The 27,339-nt window shown below is 33.1% G+C and overlaps 2 protein-coding genes across 3 annotated transcripts in view; one reads left to right on the plus strand and one right to left on the minus strand.

The window, feature by feature from the left end:
- The window catches only part of ifc (delta4-sphingolipid-FADS-like protein ifc), a 29,627-nt gene extending 21,844 nt beyond the window's left edge, over window positions 1-7,783 (minus strand). For both annotated transcript variants that reach the window (XM_085956388.1, XM_085956387.1), the window contains exons 1-2: window positions 7,340-7,783; window positions 418-594 (exon numbers count right to left, since the gene is read on the minus strand). In XM_085956388.1, coding sequence (XP_085812514.1) covers window positions 418-594; window positions 7,340-7,421 — 259 coding nt within the window. In that variant the 5' untranslated portion in view covers window positions 7,422-7,783. The remainder of the gene's footprint in view (window positions 1-417; window positions 595-7,339) is intronic.
- LOC147065237 (uncharacterized) overlaps window positions 7,163-27,339 on the plus strand; it is a 52,404-nt gene continuing 32,227 nt past the window's right edge. The window contains exons 1-11 of the mRNA XM_085956351.1: window positions 7,163-7,209; window positions 12,745-12,838; window positions 13,226-13,372; window positions 14,569-14,689; window positions 15,959-16,066; window positions 16,195-16,333; window positions 17,262-17,354; window positions 18,832-18,938; window positions 19,913-20,044; window positions 20,315-20,450; window positions 21,646-21,840. Of these exons, the coding sequence (XP_085812477.1) occupies window positions 12,784-12,838; window positions 13,226-13,372; window positions 14,569-14,689; window positions 15,959-16,066; window positions 16,195-16,333; window positions 17,262-17,354; window positions 18,832-18,938; window positions 19,913-20,044; window positions 20,315-20,450; window positions 21,646-21,840 (1,233 nt within the window). The 5' untranslated portion in view covers window positions 7,163-7,209; window positions 12,745-12,783. The remainder of the gene's footprint in view (window positions 7,210-12,744; window positions 12,839-13,225; window positions 13,373-14,568; window positions 14,690-15,958; window positions 16,067-16,194; window positions 16,334-17,261; window positions 17,355-18,831; window positions 18,939-19,912; window positions 20,045-20,314; window positions 20,451-21,645; window positions 21,841-27,339) is intronic.

The following is a 27,339-nucleotide window of genomic DNA, read 5'->3' on the forward strand; positions in this document are numbered from 1 at the left end:
ATGGTTGCTATTGTCATTTGTGTATCGATAACGTTTGTTCATCACCTTCTCTCGCTCGGCTCCCCATCTAAACTCTCTTGTTTCCTGCTCAAACCATCGACCCTTAGTACGGTTCATTCATATTATAATCACTGACCATCAGCATTTACGTAGTCTGTACGATTTGATAGGCCGGTAGCAACATGCACAAATTCAGCGTCTTTTGACAGAACGCCATCAGTAACTATTTGAACTATAATAGCCATAAGCAACTATCTTGTTAAGTGCTTTCCAACAATATTGTGACCACTGTGTGCATTGGTGTAAAGTTACACATTTTGTGTTGTTTTGCAGCAATCACAACCAAGTCAGATTAGTAAAGACACAGGTAAATACGACGTTAGAATCAAATAATTAAATTTAGAAGGCAAAACTTACCTAACATAAGTGAATGGTTAATGACACCTCCAAAAAAATAGGCAACGACCATGGTCAACGGCCAGCTCCGCTCCCTCATCACAAACATCATCACAAATTGGATGAGCACCATTCCCGTGACCACCCATTTGAAGTGAGTGTCGTAACCAAAAAGTTTCTTGATCTGCGGGTATTTTGCTGTGGAAGAAAGATAAAAAGTATTAATTGTCATTACTTTAATAATGTATTACGTATAATAAAAAGTTATGCAGAATTGAGGATCAGAGTATCAGAGGAGTACAAGTACACCGATGACCAAGTTGAGTGTATCGACTACAGAAATAAATATGCGACAGTTCTTACTGTTCTTAATATTCTGTAAATGAGGTATACTCTCAAAATGATCCATTATTACAGTAGAAACTTGATAAAACAGACTAATGCGGGTGAGGGGGTGTCTGTTAAAGCCAAAAGTCCATTATATAAAAACATAAAAAAAATCCAGATTATTCGATATATCCAGACACATTCGTTGTGGAGTGACGTTAATGTTCGATGTCGATGCGCTTGCTTTAAGTAATCCTGCTTCAAAAAAAATATCATGTTTGTATGCACTTTTGAAGTCTGCTGTTTTTTTAAATACAACTTTTTCACATTTGACCGGACATTTTGTCCGTTCTACTGTACTAAGGAAAGATAAAGAAAATATTATAGATATGCCAACAGAAATATTTCACTCTCTGAGTCAGGTTTATGGTCTGGATCTGGAAAAAATAATATATACCTATATAAATTTGACAATGTGATTCAAACCGAAGACTCATAGATAGAACTAGAGGTAAGAATTTTAAGCTACAAATACGTTACCATCACGCAGTGGCGAAGGGTGGAGGTAGGCTGTTAAGATCCACCATAAATAGTGCACACTATACTTTGTCAGTCATACGTATTTGTTTTCATTGAAATAAGACTACAATTTTATTTACAGATGGTGTTGGTTAGTTTTTAAAATTAAATTAAATCCTGCGAAACCAAGCATAATAGTCAAAAAATACTCTTCAATCTATAAGATATTTTATAGATAGAATAATTTTTTTATCTATTATAGTTTGGTTTAGGCAGGGCTTAATAAGTTTAAATAAAATGAACCAACATTATGAGTGACATGTATTCTCAATCCAACTAAAACTAATAAGAATGAATGAAAAAGTGTGCACAATTTTGTCGCATCACCCAAAGTATACCAAAACTATGGTTTGGTTAGGCAAACTTTACTTGATTTTTAAAAAGTAACTAACACCATCTGCAAATTATAGTCATAGTTCAATAAAACGAATAGTATGAAAACAAAGTTTAATATGCATTATTTATGACGTATCTTAACAGCCTACTTTCACTCTTCGCTACTGCTATCACGTCACATGAGCTTAATGGTCAGTTCGGACCACAAACAGAAGTGTGCAATATCATTTTTCTCGGTAACAGAACTATACTGAAGTCACCACGAACATGATGCGTGATCTCATGTATCTTTGTTTTTACTGGTTTGGAAAGGAGCTACAAACGAAAGGTAATTTTATTGACACAATGTTTTTGTTAGTTTCTATTATTGAATATTAGCGTGAGAGCTCACGTGACGTGATGATGATGTGTTTCTAGCTGTATCCTCTATTCCAAAGCTGACAACATAATATACCCACCTATTCAATACAGTGTATTGCTCACACTATTACGTATACATGGCATTTAAAAGGAAATGATCACCCAATAAAAATTTAATTGGATGCTCACAGAACAAGACAGCTATTCATGAGTAGTAGTAAGATTTCATTCCTAAGTATCATATTTCCAATGTGTTTAAACCAAAAAGTTTACAATATAATTACAGGCAGATCAGTGTTGCCATCTTTTTCTATGCTGATTATAGGACAAAGAAATATTATAAATAAATATTCGTATTGAATCCTTTAAAATTATAGTATTTTGGTATATTTGGCGTAAAATTATAGTATTGTACTATAATTATAGTACGGTTGGCATCACTGAGGCAGATACAGAAACTTTTTGTATTCCAATACTTGATGACCATTTCACAACATTTTTTATGTGGTTGAATCGGTAGGTATTAGTCACATATTCGAAGTAAATTAAGATTCTAGTTTAGTTATCGACAGATAATATCATTAAAGACGCGTTTTGTTCGCGGTGTTGAATTTGATTCGAATTCCTAAAAATAATACGATCTGGCAATGTTCTCAGAGCAGTCAACTGTCTGCGTTTAAGGTGACAATTATTGCAATTTTAAAATATATAAAATTGAACGTGGCATATTTGGATCAAGCAATTCCCAGGCCATGATAATGCATTCTTTGACAAGTCACACGTACGCATTATCATGATGGTGACACCACCTACATGATAATATTTATAAAAATACACTGATAAGACATATTACTTAGATATTTACTAATAATATTTAATCAACAATCGGTGAAAGATAACGGAAGTTTTACATTCAAACGTCTATAGATAGCGTCTAACACCTGGGTTTTATGTGGAGTACACCTGGAATACTAAACTTTGAGTTCTTTGATTGAATACAGCTGATGATGATAGTGTTTATATGTTTATTTTGACTTGATATAAAATTATTTAATTATATCTGAGGTAAACATCATGTTCACTTACTCACTTATTCAGACAGTAAATTATCACTTCGACAATATGAATTAAATAAATATGTATTTAAAGAACAGACAATCTATGCAGTTGCATAATAAAAGTATAAGGGCACTTTGATAAGTACGGTAAGGCTAGTAAGTATCATTATTAACGCCATTCACTCATGGATTTCTGAATTTCAATGTAGTATGAAACTAAAGGAAAGAAATGTTTGGACTGTAATGAAGTGATCATTATTGAAAATGGGTTTAATAGTATTCAAATATTATTGAACTACTTAGGTGTCGGATTAAAAAAAGATTATCTTCAGAAATAAATAAAATTTCACTGAACAGTTTTAATTTTCATTTACCTTACTTATCAAATCACCCTCATAAAATCGTTTTTTTTTTTTTATTATAGCAAAGTAACTAAGTACTTAAATAAATAGAGGTGTTTTTTAATGAAATAGCGCCTGTACACGTGCATGGATTTACTGGCAGCAATAGTGTGTATTTTAAACTATCGTGACAATAACTGTTTACAGGTAAAAGTGCTGACTGTCTCTCCAATCTCATTCTTCAAGAGTGACTGAGACGCAATGTTGTCATTTTATGGTACTATTTGACAGGTCGTGAAAATCGGTTAACCTCAAAATGAGTCTTTCCGCGGTGTAGTTCGTATTTTTGAGGGCAAGTTCGCCACTATCGTTCTACTGCGCAGGCGCAGATCGAAAAAATCCCAACTGTCACATGAAAATTCAGAAGCTTTCGAACTTTTTTGATTCATGCATGCATTCTTGCAACTGCAGGATAATAAATATGTTTACACATACATTTTCTTGTAATGGCCGCGATAATAGATACTGTTAAACGGGGTATCACACCGGAAACACATGCACATTGGGCGATTTTCGACATGTTGCAGTCAATAATGAAGACAAGTGCTAAATAAAATGGGTATTTAAGTAAGTTTTTTAAAATCTTATTCACCTCCCCATCATACAACTTCTGAAGCACATCTCTCAATATCTTGATGGGTAGGTATCAAAAATTTCATAACTGAAGACCTAATGATCGATTTTGTAATAGATGACAAAGCGACATAAATAAACAACATTTTCATTGATATTGAGTTTTATCGCAGTTTTGTGTATTTAATAAAAATAGTTGATTCAGTTTCCGTATTATCTACAAATGCTTTCTATATGCAATATAAGTAGTTAATCCAGCTTCTTTATTCCTATTGGGTTTCGTAAGTATTAAGTTCAAAGCTGTGTGTATTATTGTTGTTTTTTGTAATAGAATCCTTTTGAAGAATTTTTGCATTTTCACTCACATCTATATTTTAAAAAAAATGTAATGTAGTAGTAAGTACATAAGGCACCTAATAATTACATATTTTTTAAATGTTTTCACACCAGTTTTAACATTTATAATAAGTATTACTACTTATAAATTATTTATTGTTTAAGTCATTGGACGCTGAAGATGCACCTGGCACGTAACGATCAGGCTGATCAGGCGATCGATGTAATTAGCATGCATTTTAAATGTGATAATTAAAAAGTAATTATCTACTCAGCAGTCAATGTGAGTAGTAACTATTATAAAAAAGATTTACCAAACTAATGAACTGTACTTAAGTAATATAACTACCTTTAAACGGGAGATTTATAAAACTGTATTCAATTAGTTGTCTAAAATCTTAACCCAATGCTTACGGGCCCTTTTAATTAATTTTGTAATTAACGTGTTAATTTGCATTTGAAAAGCAATTAGCAAAAAGACAATTTTGTGCGGCCCGTAAGCATTGGGTTAATATTCTGTTTATGTCAATCTTTCTTCAATCTTCTTTCTTCATCAATATTCTTACTGAATTAAGTAGGTATGAAAAACTAAATAAAAATAATATTAAGTAGAACCAAAAAATTATGTTGGTAAAAATAAGATTTTAAAATGCGATGCAGAACATCTCGATAAACTTGGCCATCCAGAGTTGCTAATTTAGCCTGACTCAGGTAGTTAAGTGTGTCTTAACAGTATTTTAAATGGTTTCGTTCTAGGCTACTGCTTTTTTCCCGTAGATTTACTACCTGCTATATGACATATTATTATGTATGGGTTCTGTATGCGATGCAATCCAAGATGCCGAAATTGGACTCCTAAACTTAGGCGCATATCTTATATCGTCTGGAAACGTGCATAGATTTACTGGCAACAATATTGTGTAAATTAAACAATCGCGACATTACTTAACTGTTTATAGACAAAAATGCTGACTGTCTAGCCCAGGGGTAGGCAAACTCTTGGACCAAAAGAGTCAAATATGAGTATCACAACGGTTAATTTTTTTTTCGAGAGCCATAGATATATTTTTATAAATATGATTTATTTCAATGAATGTTATTGTTTATTTATCAAGTGAAGAAGATTTTGCGAATAAAACTAACGCAAATATAAGTTTTTTTATTGTTGAAATTATAAATATATTTTTTTACAGAAAATGAGTTACATACCATTTTCATGCATTCCTTAAAACTAATGTGAACAATGACCGTCCTTGCATTTCTTTGGAGAGTGTCTGTATGTTTGGTGTGTAACTTGTAGTTTTCAATTTTAGGCGCGACTCCAAATTCTCATCGGTTATTTGGCTTCTCCAAATGCTATTTATATTGTTCATATTTGAAAATGATTGTTCACATACATATCATGTAGACTCGAATATGAGTTCGGAAAGCTATACCATGTATTAAAATCGTAGTATCTACCTTATTATGTAGATCTTTTAGAGCGCTCTGCTGAGATGTGAAATTAAATTGCATTTTTCTCTCTCCAAATCCTCAATTTTGGTGGCAAGACCTACAAATTAGGAGCTACATAACTCTTTGTTTGTTAAATCCACAAAAAAAATCTATTTCAAAAGTGCTCGTGTCAATATGAAATGGAGACAAAATTAATTTGTCGACTATTGGAATGGGCGGATTTAAAACGACAACAATCATACTTTTTTTGTAAAAAATATGAATTGGGAATTTGGCAAAGAGCCACACGCCAATACCCAAAGAGCCGCATGTGGCTCGCGAGCCGCGGTTTGCCGACCCCTGGTCTAGCCAATTGAATTCTTAAGTGTTAGCGAATGCATTTGTTGTTGTTGTTGTCACGTGGTGTTATTTGACAGGTTCAGACAGATTGTAAAAATCGGTAAACGTCAAAATGCTCTGCGCGGTGTACTTTGTATTTTTTTCGTCAGGTTAGCCACTATATTTTCTACTGCGCATGCGCAGATATCGCACAACTTGCAACAATCGTGTGAAAATTGAGAATATGTGTTTATACATACATTTTCTTGTTATGGCCGCGATAATACATACAGCGAGCAGTAAATTCATGCACGCGTCAACGGGCTATAAGTATGGTTCTGCATCATGCTCTTAGGAGGTATGCATAAGGCCAATATCTGATGAAACGCAAACCGCATAAAAGTGAAAAAAGGCAACAAAAAATTTCATGATCACTTCAGAATTGGACTGACTAATTGAGTGTATCACATTTTAAAATCCTTGGTAAGAGTATAACTATTTCAGATCTAGATTTGGTTATAGTGCAGCAGATGCACGCATGAGCTTTTATATATATTTTTTTTACGAAAAGTTTATTCCATGTAGAAAATTATATTAAATACCTTTTCCTACCGGCGCAGATGCTTTTCGATTCAATACTTAATTGTTAATTTAAAATTTGATATTTCAATACATTTTGATGCATCATTATCACACACTAAGATTATGTTAGGTTAGATTAGGTTGGGGTGGGTAGGTTAGGTCAGGTTAAGTCTAAAAATAAAGTTATAAAAGCTCATGCGGGAATATGCGGCACTATTACCCTGGATTTTTAAGTTAAAATAACAACGACATATTTTTCTATATTCGCGTGATTCAATATATCTATCAGTCTGATTACAATAATAACCTATGACATTCAAAACGAAATGTCAAAACAGCAATAAGTAAGAACCTTTACAATAAAACGGTTGATACGTGGGCGTGTATATAGCAGTGGAAATGTTTATTATAATAAAATTTAAATATAGAATTTAATAAAACAGACCAAGTTCAATAATTATGTCAACCTTCAGTGTTTAATTAAGTAGGTAAGTACCTACTAGACATTTTCTATTGTCACAGAATGGCAATAAACTTCCAGATTTCAGCAGACAGTACCGAAATGAATGGATCACAAATGAGAGATAAACTTGCACAATTCATGTTTAATTAACCCACCTAATATCTGCTCCCGTCTTGAAGCGTGAGGTTCTTCGGTGTACACCCATTCAAAATCAGTTCTAGACACATGGGCACCCATTTTAAACTATTTATCACAATTTAAATAATCACAAAAAATATTAAGATATATTATCACTACAATACACTATCATTTGTCGCCGTAATACGGAGAAATCACGACAAGCCGGCTTATTATTTTCTGACAGAACGTATCGGCGCGCTGAACATCTTTATACTGACGGCTACAAGTTAGATTGAACACAATATAAAATACATTTAATATTACTTCATTATTCTGTTCATCGATTGGCGTATCAATAAAATGCGTCCCCCTCGCGGTGTTGATAATATTTATAATTCAAAATGATAAAAATTATTTTGCGGAACTACAAATAAAAATGCCCTTTGATAGGATACATAAAAAGCCGCACGTTTTGACATAAGGCTGGGCGTACGCCTGTTTTTGAGGGTTGCAAGGTTACAAGTCGAAAGATTTTTTGTATTTTTCTATAACTTCTAAGAAATATAATATGAAAACATTACAAACTTGTCGGTTTGAGCTTTTGATTTGAGGTTTTGCATTATTGTGGTGAAACTTGTATGATCTCGAGATACATAATAATATAATATTACCTACCTATATCTGTATTATTATTATTATTGAGAAACAAGACAGGCCTCCTAGAGGAAAATTAATTGTTCCTTATTTTAAGGTGAGTCGGGATAAGTGTGACATATAATTCATTGAGATGAATTTCAACGTGGTTCATGATGAATAGGTGTGTTTTAAACAGTTGAGAAACTTTACCGTAGGATCTACAAAAGCATTACAATTAATATGTACAGAAGGAACCTACTATATATCTTACTATAATACGACATTTTAATATTTTTTGATCACTAGTCAGTTTGTTACACTTACCCCAATATTGGGGTAAGTGTAACTAAATTCATCTTTATTCCAAAAGTACTTCAAAACCATAATGTACTATATGCATAGAAAGGTAATATTTCATTTAATTGATATTGAGTCTTGAGTTAAAACTACAGTATAGAATTTCAACAAAATGGACTAAAACATTTTTTTGGGGTAAGTGTGTCATACTAATGTATGAAGCGCTAGTGATGTCCCGAAAGAAAAACGACGTATTTTTTATTAATTAACGTACCTAGGTAGTTGACGGAAATCCGATGACACTAACGAGTTTACTTTTTGAAGGATCATGGGAAAAACTTGTTATGTCAAGTTGACAGTCAACATTATATATCCATTGTGGACAATCCTTTAAATTCAGGTTGATGATTGTTCTGTTTAATAAGACAAGTTATAGTACCAATTGATTACAAAAGGATCGCAAACTTTTTTTCAAACATATTGTACGGCTTGCGGTTTTAAGCGTGGATCATGCTTTTGTCTTGACCACCCGGCCGGATTCGTTACCTACGAAAACATCGCACGGGCAGCGGTAACGAAAACAAAAAATAAAGTCACGAAAGTAGCGCGGCGCGGGCTGGAGTGGCTTCAGTCGGCCGCCGTTGGCCGCGAACGGCGCTTCGGGAATAACGTGTGACCCAGGCCCCGCAATTTATTTTATTTTCCTTCGAATTTGGACAACCAGCATTCAGAGAATCAGTGGGCAAAGCATGTTCCATGTTTAATAATTTTAGTCGTTAGGGTTTAAGTAACCATCATCTTTAAATAATAACTTATTTCTTTTAATAAAACCTATAAAAAATTATATTATATTAATTATTATCACATGTTAGATAAGCACTTATTTTAAAAACTTGTGTATTAAATTGAAACACATGCACTCTTCCGAGTACCTACCTACTTAACTAACATAAAACTATACCTAACAATAAAATTATGAACATTTTATTTCAATTGAGAACATTTTTTCGATCGATATAAATAATGCGTCGTGTCCCATCACTAGTTAAAATAATGACTATGCGAATTCATAGAAAATATATGGGGGAAGTGTGACACAAAACAAAGGCGCACTTACCCCATGTGTTTACTTTCGTGGGGAAAGTGTGTCTACTCGATTAAAGCTTTAAAATGCTTACCAATAAGTAAAACGATAACAACACGTGAAGTAGGGTATCAAAACACATATACTCACCAAATTTTACAACCATAATTTGCAGATTTCCGTATTTTAAAAAATAGTTTAGTAACAGCTACCATCTCACTCGTCGACTTCAAAATGTCGTCTGGAGAATAATCTATGTAGTCACCTCAAAAAACATGGTATCGACACTATTTCTGATTATTTTTATAAATCGGTGACTTTGCTATCACCTTTCCATAGATGGCATCATCCAATTTGTAGTAGATACTGAGATATCTTAGTAGCTACACTTACCTCAAAGTTACACTTACCTTGACTCACCTTACTTAAATCATTAATGAATCATCTTATTAATTAATTGAGGAATTTAAGTCGGTAAAAAATTGTCGATATTGAAATAATCCTTAAAGAGACAATTCTTTCCATTTTGGTAACACTATAAACAATGTCACGATCGTGTGACTGCAATACCACATAACACAAAAACTATCACACTGAAAATAAATGTCAGGTTTCCAGGAATGGAATTTATAAAAATATATCTCGATGTTTATATCATCTTGAAACTAACCCATTTAATATTAAAATTTAATTTTTGAATTGTATTTTAAAAGATTATTATTTTATGTAGTGTGAAATCTCTTAGTATAATAGTTTCGGGGTATTGCAGGAATACATCTGTTCACTATTCTATTGGTCCACATTCAAATAAAGCGTCAATGACATTGAGCTACTTTACGAGCTGCTTGTTGGCGAATTTACAATCTGCCTGTAGAGTCGCCTAGTGTCATCATCGAACAAGCTAGCAAGCAGATTGTAAACAATCTACCGAGAAAAGTTGAAGGCCGGCCAACTTTACACGCTACACGCCGGCGTGTGGGCCTACTGCCTCTGCGCAGTAGAGCTTAGTAGCGACCTCCCGGTAAAAAAACGAATTACATAATCTCAAAATAGTCGCTAGCTTGTTGGCTTCTCAGCGAATGGAAAGTTTTGTGTGTCATCATCACAATGGCAGTAACTGAATCGCCCGCTTTTAAATTCGCCAACAAACAGCTTGTAAAGTAGCTCAATGTAATTGACAATTAACGGTATGGCGGGTGTTTACCATGATAGTAAGTCAGTTTACCATAAATGTAAAACAAATTATTGTAATAATAGGCTGTAACAAACATCCAAAATAAACTACAATAAAAAATTACAATCAATTTACTGCAGCAGATAAAAAAATACAACTCAATATAATGTTTTGTATCTGCCTACGTAGGTACCTACCTAATTAGTAGGTAGGTATCACTATGGTTTTAACTAAACTTTATCATGTTTTTGCATTGTCGGACCCTTTCCTGATACAGAGACTATAATAATTATTACGTCACCTTACATGCAGGCATGCAAGTTTGATTACCTACCTACTCATAGTGCTCTCTCCGTTATAGCGAAGTCAATTTCTGTGAATACAGATTATCTTCTTCTTATTGTGCCATCTCCTAGCGGAGGTCGGCCACCATCAAGGCGATCTTATCTTTGTCGTCTGCTACCCGGAACAGTTCAGTGGAGCTGCACTCGTAAATTATATTAATAACTCGCAGATTATAATAATATTTAAATTATGAAATTCTACACAAATAAAATATCACATTCAAGTATCCCCGTAATTCGCCCAATTTTGGCGTCAGCTTTTTGCCTGACTGACAATTAATTTCCTAGAAGTACTTTCTGCTTCAGCTCCTCGACCAAACTAAATAGCCACATTTTTTTTTTTTTCATGACATTTACTAATAATTATATTATGTTATTGTAAATTATAATATAATTAGAAATAGACAACAAAAATCCAACCTACACACAATAAATTTAATATTTGAAAAATATGTATTTATCATTGTTTATTATTTTATTCTTATCAGATTCGTTTGTTTTCCATTTGACATAATCCATCAAATTTCATGTGACAAGATAAATCCCAAATTTAGCCTTAATTTACGCATTATAGGCAATTCCAACTGCCAATTTTAAATCCAAATGTCTTACTATTAAATTTAAAAAGATGAATAATTTTAAACACACAACAAAGATGCAAGCATTAAACAATGTTGAAGAAAATCCAATAAAGACGGGTGGAAGATTTGTAAGCTATATAAAATACAAAATTCCAATAAATTAATTAAAATATAATAAATTCATACATACTACAAAACTCTTACATATAGTTTTGTATTCGTACATGACATGAACTTAATATTGGTCAGTCGAAAATCATCAATGTATAGAATAGAATTTTTAAGCATTAGAATTCCATGTTAATAACGTTTCATTGTTCGGATTGCAGAACACAAATCTATATTGGATTTTATTATCTATTGTTTCAACTAATTATGTAGCTATGAGAGTCAAATCCAATTAAAGTCCAAAATTATCGTAAATAGGTTTTCGGCTGTTTTCGGATAGGTCTTAATTTTTTCAATATTTTTAATTCTGAAGATTAATTCATATTTTAGAAGGAGAGATAATTTCATCTATATGAAAATCTGATTTAAAAAAAGCCTAGTTGCAATTAATAAGATGACGACAAAGTCCTGGATTATTGTTTCAACTCCACAAGTTGAACTCTAAACTAACAATCTAAATTCTTTGAGTGGTGGTATTTTCGTATTAAAAATCAGTGACTAAAAAAAGTTTGATAATTCCATTTATCCATTATCAATATTACCTACTTTATTAATTAGTAGGTATAATAATTTCGTAACAAACATTATTACATATTAAAAAAAGATTTTTGTTTTGCCATTTTCTGAAAAACAGTAAAGTGGGACTTTCTTTCTACGTAATAACCTATTTAAACTGTAATATTGACGGAAGCTTTTTTAAGTGACGAAGCTGTCAGTTATTTAATGTATGTGTCAATAGAATTAGTGACCAGATGGATACTAACTATAAAATTGAAACGTTTGATTTCCTGTGATTTCGAAATATTTGCATTTTGATCAATGTTTTGACTGTTTCCATGATACCTAAGCACAAAATATGGTTCATTTTTGTCTTTTTGTCTGTCCATTTCTTTGTTCAATTATTATGATAACTCAAAAAATATTGATGAGACTTGTTGGTGGGTACCTACTCTCGATATTTTGACGGATTTCGAAGGTACCTACAACATTTGAAACTAATGAATTTCCAACAATGTTTAATCACGAGTAGGTAAAGTGGTTAGATAGCAGCGGTAGATTGGTGAGGTGGGGTATAGGTAGAGAGTAGAAATAACCGTCCAGGATGATCGCTAGAATGAAATATTTTTTTATTAAACTTACCATTAATAATTTCCAGTCATGGCTGGAATTTCTGCATCCAGGAAAGTGCAGGTTGATGCTTATGGCGGATTCTCACATGCACCAATTGAGGTTACAGAACAAAGCTAAAAGTAAGTATTATCTATTGATGTGCTATCTATATTATTTCATGCACAATTTTCGCATATTTCCCGTATACTTAAATGTTTGAAATTTGGTACACAAATGTCGTAACAATACGTTTTATTAAAATTTGGAACAAACATGAAATCCCCATACAACTGTATTTAAAAAAACTATCCTTTTGTTAATGATCCCATTGATCTGAAATTTTCACTAATACATTGACGGATGGAAATATAAGAAACATTGGCGTTGGCGATCAGTATTTTTGAAATAATGGAACTTAAACATTGCATTAGTGTGCGTAATCATTTTGCACTTATTGGGAAGGGAAGGTAGGGGCACTGCCGGAAATGTTGGGTGGGAGTAAATAGTTTTTGAATGTATTTTTTTAGATGCAACATCAGCTGCATGTTGTGTGATGTGCTGTTGCGTTCGCCAGGAAACGAGAGTCAGCCAATGGAGTACACGGACTTTGGATCAGATCTATCAACTCGGGCAGGGCTATTACAAGAGAAGTATTAGATTACTCTGTCTGGCAGGTGAGTTCCGCACACTAATCTATAACAACTAAAAATTATATAAAATACCTGCATTGTGGAACTTAGTTTTCTAAGAAAGTATAATATTTGTGTATCTATGAATCTTTTGTACACATTGTAGGCAAAAATTGTCAGTGGAGTGAACCTCGCGAATGTGTGACTTAAAACCATCATAATTGACTAGAAAACCTCTGAAATATAAATTATCGGCAATGGTCGGGAATGAATTCGAGAAAACTATGCTCTTCTAGCAATATTAACAATTTTTATCATTTTTCATCGGGTATCATTTTTGTAGTGGCAATCAAGTATTTTTTTTTTGAATAAAAATCGTCGCTGTGTTTTAAATACCTCCTATGTGGTTTGAGTCATATTCTGCGATAATCGGTAAAAAATGTTTTAAAAAAATTTTCCATTTTTTGTGGATCCTAATCATAAATTAAAATTGGATAATCATATTTTTTTTATAATATATTTATTATTATATTTATTACATAGGATTAATTCTATATGCACCGTGTTGAAGACGTAGAATCATGTGTTAACATGCCGTGTTCACATAAGATTATTTTAATACTGATCTATTGCTGCGGACACCCACATACGATTAATTACGGAAGACGATTTTGGATGCTCTCACATAGTATTAATTGAATATTGATTTTATTTGGTGAATTAATTTTTTTTTGATATTGCCATAAGTGATAATATAATATATATCATGGTACAGAAAAAAATGCGCATCACGTGGTATCAATAACTCATTTTTGTCAAAATCACCACATAGGTTTAAAAGATTTAATATACAGCAATGAAATACCAATTACATAAAAACTCTGATAATAGAAAGTGTGTCAAACTAAAATATACCTTGGGCCTGTCTGGGACATGAATCTGGCACCCTACGCATCCCAAGCAAAAAGAAATATAATTATAATTTAAATTAATAATAATTAACACCGATGGTAGAAATGTGTTAATAAATTTATACCTACTTAATTGTTTATTTTATTTTTTATTAAATTAAGACGGTCTTTTGTTCATCTTTTCGTCACCTGCTTTAAAGAGGATTCACTTTGACCGTGCGTGCCCAGCATGTACACACTTTTTCTGCTTTCTGTTATTTTAACATTGAATTATAATATGAAATTGGATATAATAATAATAACCTTTTGTTTTTATGGTCATCACGTAAGGTGGAAGTTATATAGGAATAGAATCTCTCATCTCTACATTCTTTATCGGAGATTATAAATATACAATCAATTTGGAAGAAGTATCAAGAGGGAGTGAGAGTGATATCAATTCTCTTCAAAGGTGATTATACAAATTTTCTCTAGTGATTGTTATTGTGATAATATTAAAATGTCATTGGTTATATATTTCTAAACAAAATATATATATTGATTTAAAATTACTTTGTATGAAGAAAACATAATGATGCAATTTGTGCGGTTATAAAGCTCCACTAAGAAGCATACAAAAATAATGGCCGTAAAGACTCAACTTATACAAATTATCATTTACAATATACGCTGAGTCTAATATATCTTCATTACTCACATGATTAATGGAGAGTACACAGAAGATGAAAGTACAAATGACAGCAAAATTTCAAATTAACAGGGCGCCATCACTACAACAGATACAAACATAAATTTGCTTTGTAAGCAAAGTTTAAAGCATACGTGGAAATTGTTCTGAGAATAATTCGAATTTGTATTAGAGGTAAACCAAAGCAACATAGGGCAAACAGGGGCGGGCGGCTCTCGTAGTCCACTGCGTTAGGCGCTGGCCTATCATTCGGGGGCTCCGGGTACGATCCCGGTGAGATCACAATTTATATGATTTTCTCAAAGCTTTGTTTATGATTGCTTCACTTAAATTACTAACTCCACTACTCTCATTAAGCCTCATGGCCTGTTGTAGTGTTTAAAAAAGAATACGTCATATTTCTTTTTTTTATAAGTAGGTATATATAATAATAATAATAAAATTAAATAATAAACATGTTTATATTATGTATCTCGAGAATATCCATTTGATTTTAAATTCTTTTAAATTTTAACACTGTTTTTAAGCTCGATGGCATTCTTGTAAGAATTTTATTGCTATTTTCATCAGTGAATATTTATTTGTTAAATGTTTTAAACTGACATACCAGCAAGTGTTTTTGAGAACATAACCTGATTTAGAGAAATGTTTTTTTCTGGAGATAAGCTGTATCTCCACCTTTTTTAATACCATATCATTTTTAATTTGGTTTGATTTTGAATGTATAAAACAGTGTTAAAATACACGCCTAAAAACATAGAATACCGACCATCTTTTCTAGAATGAATCACTTATTTACAGAATATTGAAAATTAATATTATAATATATTATAAAGATGTAGATATTATAAAGATAGTGTCGCAAATATGAGTATTGTCGATTTATTATGAGGAATTAATTTTCCGAACTGTCACACCCCAAGATATAGTTATTGGTATCTAGAGTTTACAATCGGATATATAACTATGAAGTTAGTGTACTAATTGCTTATTTTTTTAATAAAATGTCATTCATATTGTTGTTATATCTAGCTGTTTGATGGATGCATTATCAAGACCTGGAAGTAATATTATCACTATAGGAGAACAATGTTTTGGATTTTGGTCGGCAGATGGCGTTTATCTTTATACACCTTCTGGGTGAGATCTCATTTTAAATATTTCTCTGTATAATTAATTCTTTTTTAGTTTCTGCACTACCTTTATGGGTGAATTACTTTTTAAATATTATTATATGGCTAACATTTAATTGTACATTAATGTTTCAGAGAATCGCCAGCGTGTCTGTTTAGGTACAATACGGCTGACCATTTGGTTGACGACTTTATTGTAAACATTTTGGGGCCGAATAGAAAAAGAAGAAAATTCTCGATCGTAAAACTAAGCATCATTAACAAGGCACAAATGGTATGTCAAAAATTTTAGTTATTTCTTAGGATATTTACGATGCATTTATTTGGACTGTACTGAACTGAATTGAACTGATGTTCTGAACAAATCAATCTACAAGGAAATATTATAAGACGATATTCGTAATATCTTCTTTTGTGGTACATTTTTAAAATGACACTTGTATGGGAACTCCTCATCTAGTAGTATATCAATGGTACAAATAGATATTTTTTCAAAATAATCTCAAATCAGATATACTAGGTATTCTAGGTATTAGGTACATTGTATGGCTGGGAACTTTGCTTCCAATATTTATATAGGTAAGTGTACGAATTTAATACCTATTGGTCAAAATTGGATGAAGGCTAATGTAGGTAATAATATTAAAAAGTGATAGGTATTAATAATTACTATTTTTGGCATGTAAAGTATTGTGCTGACGATTGTTATATAGGTAACTTCTACAAAATCGTTTGCTATTGATTGGCTTTAAAATTACAGCTTGCTTCTAAGTATTTTTAAAATTGACTAAGAATAAAATTTATAATGACGCTAGATTTTACTTGGCTTGCTTATAGAATTAATGTAGGTAAAAAAAAATGCAGGATTTTATTTATATTAAGGGGTAGACTGATTCTATTAAATTTTGTAGAACTTGCAAAAGGGTGACTATAAATTTTCATACATCTAAGCTTACGAGCTAGAAATTTGTCTCGCAGTCGATCTGTTCATGTTTGCATGAATCAGCCCAATGATGATTCAAGCCTCATGGCCTTGGATCCTCTGAGGATGCCATGGTTTAGGCGGTATCAATAGGTACAAATATTTTATTTGTGACTACCCAATAGAAAACCCAACACCACACCACATATGCTCCCATAGGGAGCAGTACCGGATATATAGAAATAGATTCATAAATTAATATTATCTTCTCTGTCCGTAGGCTCGATACCCAAAGTACACGTTTGAATTGCAGTACATCAAACAACACTGTGATGAAATGAGACGACTTGTTGATGAAATAATTTGCAGAAAGGTTTTTATTGTTTTTTCTTATTCTTCTTTGTCCATGTCCGGTTCTTAGCTGGAGCATATGGACACCATGCGTCTGTTCCAAAAATCCTTGTCGCTTACCAGTCTTATTGCATCACATCAGCGGAATCCTCAGCTCAGACGCCAGGTGTAATGTTGCATCATCATAATATTATTAGATGTGATTGCATGCTCCATTTTACGAGGGTAGTCCCAGAAGTACTCAACCTGACATATAGATGGCAGTTGTTGTTTGAAAATAATGACTATGCTCGAAAATGTCAACCTTATAAAGCTTAAGTTTGAAGTTTGATGACACTACGTTGTTCGGTAATTATTTGACAGCCATCAATAGTGAACGCTCCAAGAGAATTTGTAAAATAGGAAACAATTGGTCATCGTTATGTGATACTTACTATACTTTCATTTGAAATGCTTCAGTCCAACCAATATCAATGCGGAGCTTGATTCTACTAGATTCTACTCGATTCTAACAAAGTCACATAGATACCCAATATCTCAAAGCTCAGTATAACAAGGTTGCTTGGAATCATTTGTTTCCATAATAATGTACTTATAGTCTGGTGGTATATAACTAAATTATAATAATTGTACATTTTGTATAAAAGCATGGAATTTGGAATGAAGGATAGGAATATACTAAGACTTATTTTTAAGATATTAACCTGCTTCAAGATTTACCCAGGAATACCAAGCCATTAATTCAAAAATTGGTGGAGAAAAATTAAATTTTCTTTAATTTATTACCATGTGATTTTATTGATTTTCAATTTGGACATTATTGTATGGTACTGAGTTATAATTTGAAGTTAAATTTAACATTTTGTAATAATTTTATTATTGAAAGCCCATAAAAACCAAGATGATGGTAAAAACTTAAATTTTCTATAACTTCTGTCTGATTAATTTACTTTCAATTTAGACATGTCATTGTATTTTATAGTGAAGAATACTTATCTGGAAGATATTTGAATATTTGAAGCCCATATAATACCAAAATTGCAGCTAAAAATCACATTTAAAATTTATTTAGACTGATTCGATTGATTATTTTTTAGCAGTTATTATATTATTAAGTGCACAAAAATGTTTTACACTTTTTATACCTTTTCTATACCTCACAATATTACTATGGCAGTATCTGACATGCTGCATATTTTTAACAACACACGTTGAATGTGGAGCGAAGCTCTTACTACAATCGCTGTAATACCGATAATTTGTGGCTTAGTATTTCATAATTATTCTACTAGATGTCACTGTCTGTTTATTTTTTTAGATTATGCAAATCAATCGACAGTGGCTAGTAATTTGAGTTTAAAGTCAGGCGAGATAACTCGCGAAATTTGTAGGTGCGGCCTGTCAATCACGGCCACAAAGAGCGAGATAACTCGCTGAAGGCATAGAACCGGATAATATAATTGTATAATATTTTAATATTTAATATTTTTTTGAACTAGATTCCTGACGGAAAATCGACCAATGATGATGGCGACGCTTGTAGCAAGATAAAAGAGAACTTTCCTCATTTTCAACCTGGCGAGGATGACCGCCAAGATTACAACAGGTCTGTATTATATTAACATGGCAATGTTGAATCGCTGGTTAGGATCGGATATGGTAAAAAAAGGTTGAATAGGTCTGAGGTAATAAATTTCTTTTCAATTATTGATATTTAAATAAAAAAGCTTCTCAAATGCTTTTGGAAGGGTGAGCATCCCACTTTGATTATACAGTAAGCTCCCGATTATCCATACATGAATTTAATTTTAAAAAAAATTGCTCATTTTCGTAAACATGAGCCTCGAGTCTTAGGAAAATTCGAACTGATATTAGAAAATCATTAAAAAATTCCTGCAAACAACCCAAAGTCACAGATTTTCTTAATAAATTGTGAGTAAAATGGTCACATAGTTATCAAATTTTATGTGTATTTTATAAAAATAAGTATGTTCGATTTTTTGTTATATGGCTAGATATCTAGCTCAGACAGTCAAATAATTTTTTCCACGAGACGGAGCGATAACATTACCGATTTCACGAACCGGAACGGCGCTCCGGTCATTTCGAGCCCTGATAATAATATGTAGTATTTTAAAAAGAAAAAACCATAATTCGGATTATCCATGTTTTTCGTTTATCCATGGCACCTCTCCCCACCATTAGCTCGGATAATTGGAAATCTACTGTAGTTGCAAACCAGATACATCCAACCAGCACATGCTACACAGTGTGTGCAGATAATGACTTCACTTTAAATTCACTGAAAATGATATAATATCTCTCAAAATGTCAATTTCTATAAGAATATGCTCGATTCAAATTGAAGAGATTTCGGGAGAAATTAAATTTCCCAGAAATAATTTCTGTTACCGAACTAAGCTAATCCAAGAATGTTGACAGGTATCACGGCCACCTGGTAATGTTTTCTAGATGTAAATATTATTATTTAATTAGAAATATATGGCTTTAACCAGTTTTCGTTATATTTCTACCGATAATATTAATATTATAATATTCTAGATATATTTTTTATTTCAGTGTGGTGGAATCTCTCAAACATTTTGATAAAAAAAAGAGGTCTGAAGATTCTAAAAATTTTAAATTCCTTACAAAGATAGACGACAAAGGAGGCTTAGTTCTTATGGGTACTACGAATCTCGACAGCGACAGGTGATTTATTAATATTATTGCCATATTAGAACTCAATTATAATGGTGAGAGTGCAAGCTCAAGATTATGCCATGTCCGGCGCGGCGCCTCTTATCATGTCACACCTGCAGGGTAAAGATCACTGTTATATTATCAATTGAGAGTGAGATTGGGTCTGCTGTGACGGCAGAATTGGGTGAAATGTCCCAGCCATGGCATGCACCGCTTCTTACTCACCAATCTATTTATTTAGATTGAAATAATAATATTAATGCTTTATTGTGTTTTAAGGTATTTAAAAAGTATGGGCTGTCAAGGCATGCATGTTGCATTGAATGCATTGAAAATGTTGGAGTCGAAAAAAGCAAGCCTATGGGATGCTAACACGGTGGATTGTTGTTTAGATAAGGGTCACAGTGATTACATGGTATGGTATACCTCAATATTGTCAGTAGTGTATATTTTAATATTGTCAAGTCAAGGAGGGACTCTCGTAAATTGGAGTGTCTGTTAAGGTTCTCTGAATAGGTAACGGGCAAGTATTCCAAAGGTCTTGCGTCTGATTACCGAAGAAATGAAAATAATAATTGAAGGGATGTGGATTAAATGAATACAAGCGACATATAAGTAAAAAATGAGTGAAGACACATTTTCGCATCACCACACACCTATTTATACGTGAAAAGGAATCAAACATGTAGGTAACAGTTTTGTGTGAGCGTGTTACCGCCTAAAGCATGGCATTCTCAGAGGATCCAATTTCATGAGGCCAGAACGATTATCCAGACATATTACGACAGCCAAGTGCGAATTCCCAGAAATACGCTCTAAATTTATTTATTTTATAATTAATATCATTCATTCGGGTTCTGTCCATCGAGCCGCGGCCTCATCTGCCATACTATCATAGGTCCGGGAGGGATACCAGATCCTATGTCAGACCCTGCCACCTCTTTCCGAGATGACAAGTGGTTATAACCATTTTATTCCTAACAATGAATTACACACCATAAACTGTGTATAATGTTTAATTTTTTTGCTGCTTAAATTCTTACAAACGAAAATCGTACATTGCCCACTTTCAGTTTGGGCAATCCCGATATAAAATCTCATTGGCTCCATACTGATCAGTCGATTCCTCATTTTTGCTACATACCACACTAATACACGCCGACCAATGAATGCTTTACGGACCATCAGAAATTGTTTATGCATCAAATCTATGTGAACTTAGCTAAAGGCCTATCCTATTTATGCTATGTAAATCAATGGTATAAATAGTTGATATTATTTATATAGCAACATATACAGTTTGAATCTTTTGCCTGACATATGCCCCTTCAGACACTTGTAAACATTTATAATATCAATATTGATTCAGAACAGCAAAATAGTGGATCATTTGAGAACCAAACTTCATTAATTTACAGAATGTAAAATTATTATAATTGCATATTTAACTTTGAAGTCAATTCACTCAACTTGGTTACCAATGAACTTGGATCCTTTTATTTCCTCTGGCTATTCATTATTATTACATGAATGTATTCAAGGGTTCAATATTAATGGTATTTTTAATCGAAAAGTCAATTTTTATAACGTCATTATATATTTTATATCAGGCATATTGCAAGACTGCCCTGGTGTCCGGCCAGTGTCCTACAATTCGTGACATTCTGGAGGGAGGCAGATACAACAACGGTGAGTCAGATTGGCACCAGCAGTGTCGCATGTCTTCACTGGGCTGGGGAAGGATAAATGACGTCTCTGGCCTGCTAGAAGACCTCTTTGAATTGGGAGACAAAGGAATTTTGCAGGTCAATAAAGTTCTCATTGTTTTAATTTGTAACCATTATAAGTTATATTATTACGCAACTTTCTTTTACATGTCCGATCCTAAGAAGATTATACGGGCCTCCTGGGTGGAGGTTGTACCTACTAACAGATTTTTGTTTTTAAGAGAAATAATTAATGTTAGCCACTTTCTCAACCTATTAGGTCCATACTCTGGCCCAAACACTCATTAAAAACAATATATGAATTGGCCATAACCGGGATTCGAATTAGGGATCCATGAAATTATAACCCAACGCGGTAATCGCTCGGCCAACATGGGCCCAACTATCATAATTTAGCAAGCAGTAAATAGGTACCTAGGTACTTCTTGAATTGTCACTTAATTCATCTTATTTATTACAAATTCATGACTGATGATTGTGACCTAGATGATTTGGCCGTCTGACAGCTTTCTCTATGGCTTGGCTTCATTTATCTTGGCATTCAGAGGCATTGGAAAACCCATGGCATTCTTGAGTTGGTGAAGCTCTTGAATACTGAAGTTTTTCCAGATTGTTCCTGTAGGCAATATGACCAAAAAAATAGAGAGTCCAGTGAAGGCAAACCGAGGAGAGTCTGCCTCGACTCTGGAGTTTCGTGATTATGGAATAATTAGCAGGAGACTCTTAGCATCTAGCTCTAGTACCAAATTTCAAAAGCGTCTAGCCTCTGCCTTTCTATTTCTTTCAAACCTTATGGTACGTTTACATCTGACACTTATACCGTTATACTTATTTTATGTGTCGGACATAAAATTTCATTTACTGTTTACACCTGCATGGATCTGACATAAAATTCTGGTATACTTCTCGTTGAAATAAAGTCTCGACACTTTATTCAATGGCAACATTGGAATAAATATATGCGGTGTTTACATATGATATTGTAATTTATTCGGACACTTATTTTGTATACTTCTCAAAAACGTTATGTCAGTTGTCAATATGGGAATGTTAAAAAAGAAAGTAGCGAGTGTTATTATTTTAAGTCTTTTGGCAACAAAAAGGAGGAAAAAATGGTTTAGATGGGTGCGGGAATGGATTCAGCGACGAGAAGAACTAGGTGCCTTCCGTTTAATGTCAGAGTTTAAAATCGAAGATCCAACTCAATTTGTGAACTTTAGTTTGCAAGATTGGACCTTTTGCCAAAAAACAAGACACACAATTCAGAAATGCGTAGAAGAACGATTAACAGTAACATTGCGATATCTAGCTCTTGATCGTCATTGCATATTCAATATAATATTATCGTACCTAATACGAGTGCAGGTGTGGGCCAAAATGAATTAGGTAATACCATTTGAAGCGCATTTTTTCTTCACAGAGTGCATCAGAATTAATCGTATGTGCCGAGAACAAGCGATATTTTATTTTCGAACAAAATCCATAGAACACGGCACATCCGATTTATTTCTCATTGTCTATGATTTTTGACAGATCGCTACAGTACATTTATTAACGTAAACGTTGGGCATACATTCATGGTGTACCTATGATTATTGATTGTCCGTTGTTTTAATGGTACGTTTACATTTGACACTAATATCGTCATATTTATGTATGACACCATATTCACTTAAGTGTAAACAGTAAGTATATTTGTATCTGCCACTTATTTTGCGTGTGTCGACTCTCACCTACCACTTATTCAATCTACTTATATACGCAAATGTAAACACCGCGTATTCGACAAGTTCGAACTTGGAGCGATATATCACCGAAGTTGGACCACCGTCTACTTTTATGTCAAGTACCTGACACAATATTCGTAGTTTGACGGGTACCTAGTGAATTGCATATGTATATTTCTAAAACAACGGACAATCAATAATAATAGGTAAACCATGAATGTATGCCCAACGTTTACGTTAATAAATGTACTGTAGCGATCTGTCAAAAATCATAGACAATGAGAAATAAATCGGATGTGCCGTGTTCTATGGATTTTGTTCGAAAATAAAATATCGCTTGTTCTCGGCACATACGATTAATTCTGATGCACTCTGTGAAGAAAAAATGCGCTTCAAATGGTATTACCTAATTCATTTTGGCCCACACCTGCACTCGTATTAGGTACGATAATATTATATTGAATATGCAATGACGATCAAGTGCTAGATATCGCAATGTTACTGTTAATCGTTCTTCTACGCATTTCTGAATTGTGTGTCTTGTTTTTTGGCAAAAGGTCCAATCTTGCAAACTAAAGTTCACAAATTGAGTTGGATCTTCGATTTTAAACTCTGACATTAAACGGAAGGCACCTAGTTCTTCTCGTCGCTGAATCCATTCCCGCACCCATCTAGACCATTTTTTCCTCCTTTTTGTTGCCAAAAGACTTAAAATAATAACACTCGCTGCTTTCTTTTTTAACATTCCCATATTGACAACTGACATAACGTTTTTGAGAAGTATACAAAATAAGTGTCCGAATAAATTACAATATCATATGTAAACACCGCATATATTTATTCCAATGTTGCCATTGAATAAAGTGTCGAGACTTTATTTCAACGAGAAGTATACCAGAATTTTATGTCAGATCCATGCAGGTGTAAACAGTAAATGAAATTTTATGTCCGACACATAAAATAAGTATACGGGTATAAGTGTCAGATGTAAACGTACCATTAGAAATATACATATCGTCGTGGTAAATGCAATAGGTCGTATGTCAAAGATACCAAACTTTTCAGGAGAGACAAAAAACTATCCCATCTTAACCCCATTGCACCGATTTTTTTTACAAATTTATTTACTTAGTTGAATTTGTTCCCTGTTAAGACTGTTATCATCATTTTGACGTAAGATGAATATTTAGAAAGTTAGGTTGACATACAACTATTTGATCGTCAATTTTGGCCACTTTTGTTGACATAAGTCAAATTATTATGTAAACATACCTAAATTGAAAACACTAAAATTAGGTATTTATAATGAAACAAAATATAATATTATATCAATATAGACATATTATTATACACTTGTACATAAACGTTTAAAAAGTAAGCTTAGACTAATGAAAAAGTTTTTTTTATATTATAAATTGGAGATCTGTTTAAAAATCTCTGTTTAATTAGGCACTTGTATAGAAATGATTTCAATGTTTAAAAGAAAAGATTAATAGTTAATACCTATTCTAAATAATACACAATATTTTTTTAAGAGATTTATTTAAAAATATCATAGTTTAATTAAGTATTTGCATAAAACAGAGCAGGTAAATAAATACCTACTTAAAAAAAAAAGATAACAGTTTTAAAAGAATACTTTTTTTAGAAAAGTATTTTTTTTATTTAAACGGTAGGTAATTTTATTTTGTTTTTTTCCAAAAATTTGTGAATAGGAAGCTGCGTTGTTCATCACTGATTGTATCGCACTTAAAGGCTGTTTTTGGTCCATCCTTTTGAGCATGATTTCACTATGCCCACCACAACGTGGACCGGACCTATGGTCTTAGATTCTTTTTTAGACGTCTGTCTATACTTGCCAGACTCCTCACACTTCTCAAAACCCGCATAAGACTTGCCTAGCAATCGCAGTTGAGAGTTTTTTTTTGCCTCTTCCACTCTTTACAATTATTGCTTTGCCCGTTTCGTTTTCTTTGATTGACTTGCTCAGTAGGTTCGTCACCATGGGTGTGAGACTGCATAGCAAACTCCTCTAAGTCTCCTGATGAGCTTGATTGATTTGATTCAGGTTGATACAGAGCTTCAGTCACTACTGATGTCAGATATTAAATGTTCAGGACCACTTAGATGTTCAGTCATCGTCATATCACAATCTATATTTTATCTCGGGACTGATTGTGTTGATACAATGTTCTCTGCTATCTTTATGTCTGAAGGTTGCCTAAATAATGATTCTGCTTGTTCTAAAATTGGAGTTTCGACAGTCAAAGTATTATTAACCTCAGCAAAATCGAGTTCTATTTCTGAACCAATATTTTGAAAAGTGACTTTAAATGGATGCTCTAAGACTAAGAGTTCAAGTTCCGCTGCATTCCCAGGTTCAACTTGTAACGTCATATCGTCAGTGGTTCCTACGACTCCACAGGTTATTTGAGGTCCTGAAGAAAATAATGATTTTTAAATATCATCTCCACTCCACATCTTATTGTTTTGTGGCGTCATAATCTTATTTATTCTTACCATCTGGTGAAGTAATGTTGCTGACTGCAAAAGATACCAAATACCGCCCACGACTTCCATTAATCATTTTGATAGTTTTTTACTAAATAATTTTTAACTAAATAAACAGTGTCGTATTAAAATTGTCAATCGTGATTGGCGAACAAATAATTACTTCGGCAATAAATAAATGAGACAAAAAATCATCATCATCATCAGGGGCGCGACAACCCCGTGTGGGTCTTGGCCTCCTCCAACAGCTTCCTCCACCTGTCCCTATCCAGTGTGGCCGCTTGTGGAGCTCAGCATTATATCTTTTCCTCCAATTGGTGCCGTCCCTGATCGGTCTATATATAGGTACGTCGGAGAATTTTTCTTTAGTTTGAGACAAAAAGTAATGTTAGATTATCTGTAGAAAGAATCTTGAAAATTTTACTAAATCTGACAACAATAATGTAATTATAAAGTAGATTTTAAAAAACAGTGATTGGTGAATTACTTAGATCGTATTATTTGACGAATTCTTTAGTATAAAGTCAAGAACGAGGAATAAAAACAAACAAAAAGATGACTATCATTATGATGAGCTCTGAGATACGACTGTTTGGCGTGACCAATATCAATGACGTGTCGGTTCGTCTTTTTGCAAGAGCTGGGATGGTCGACTTCTTATTGGTCTAACGGCATAAGACCTATTGGAGGTAGTGTAGATGACTGAGCTGGTCACTATGGTGCAATAAAACAAAATTGAGATTTTTTTGACATACAACCTATTGCATTTACCACGACGATATGCAATTCACTAGGTACCTGTCAAACTACGAATATTGTGTCAGGTACTTGACATAAAAGTAGACGGTGGTCCAACTTCGGTGATATATCGCTCCAAGTTCGAACTTGTCGAAAACGCGGTGTTTACATTTGCGTATATAAGTAGATTGAATAAGTGGTAGGTGAGAGTCGACACAAGCAAAATAAGTGGCAGATACAAATATACTTACTGTTTACACTTAAGTGAATATTGTGTCATACATAAATATGACGATATTAGTGTCAAATGTAAACGTACCATTAGAAGCATATAATATACAAATTGGGAAGACAAGAGACTTACTAGACACATTTTAGTTGTTTTGATAATGATTTTGCGCTTCCAATTTGGTAGTAGTTTCAAGCATTTTTTACCATATTCTCCTTGTGATATATTCGCTTACAATCTCTACATATTTCAGTAACAGACTAGGTTACGTCGTAGTATTATCATGATGTATGACCAATAAACAGCTTCATCTTGGATAAGTTTATCATTAGACCCATCGGTTCACATTCTTTTTCAACCCGATGGAGTAAG

Source organism: Rhyacophila brunnea, unplaced genomic scaffold (assembly GCF_057557595.1).
Source record: "Rhyacophila brunnea isolate RB1 unplaced genomic scaffold, BYU_Rbru_1.0 scaffold_6, whole genome shotgun sequence".
In the NCBI taxonomy this organism is placed as follows: domain Eukaryota; kingdom Metazoa; phylum Arthropoda; class Insecta; order Trichoptera; family Rhyacophilidae; genus Rhyacophila; species Rhyacophila brunnea.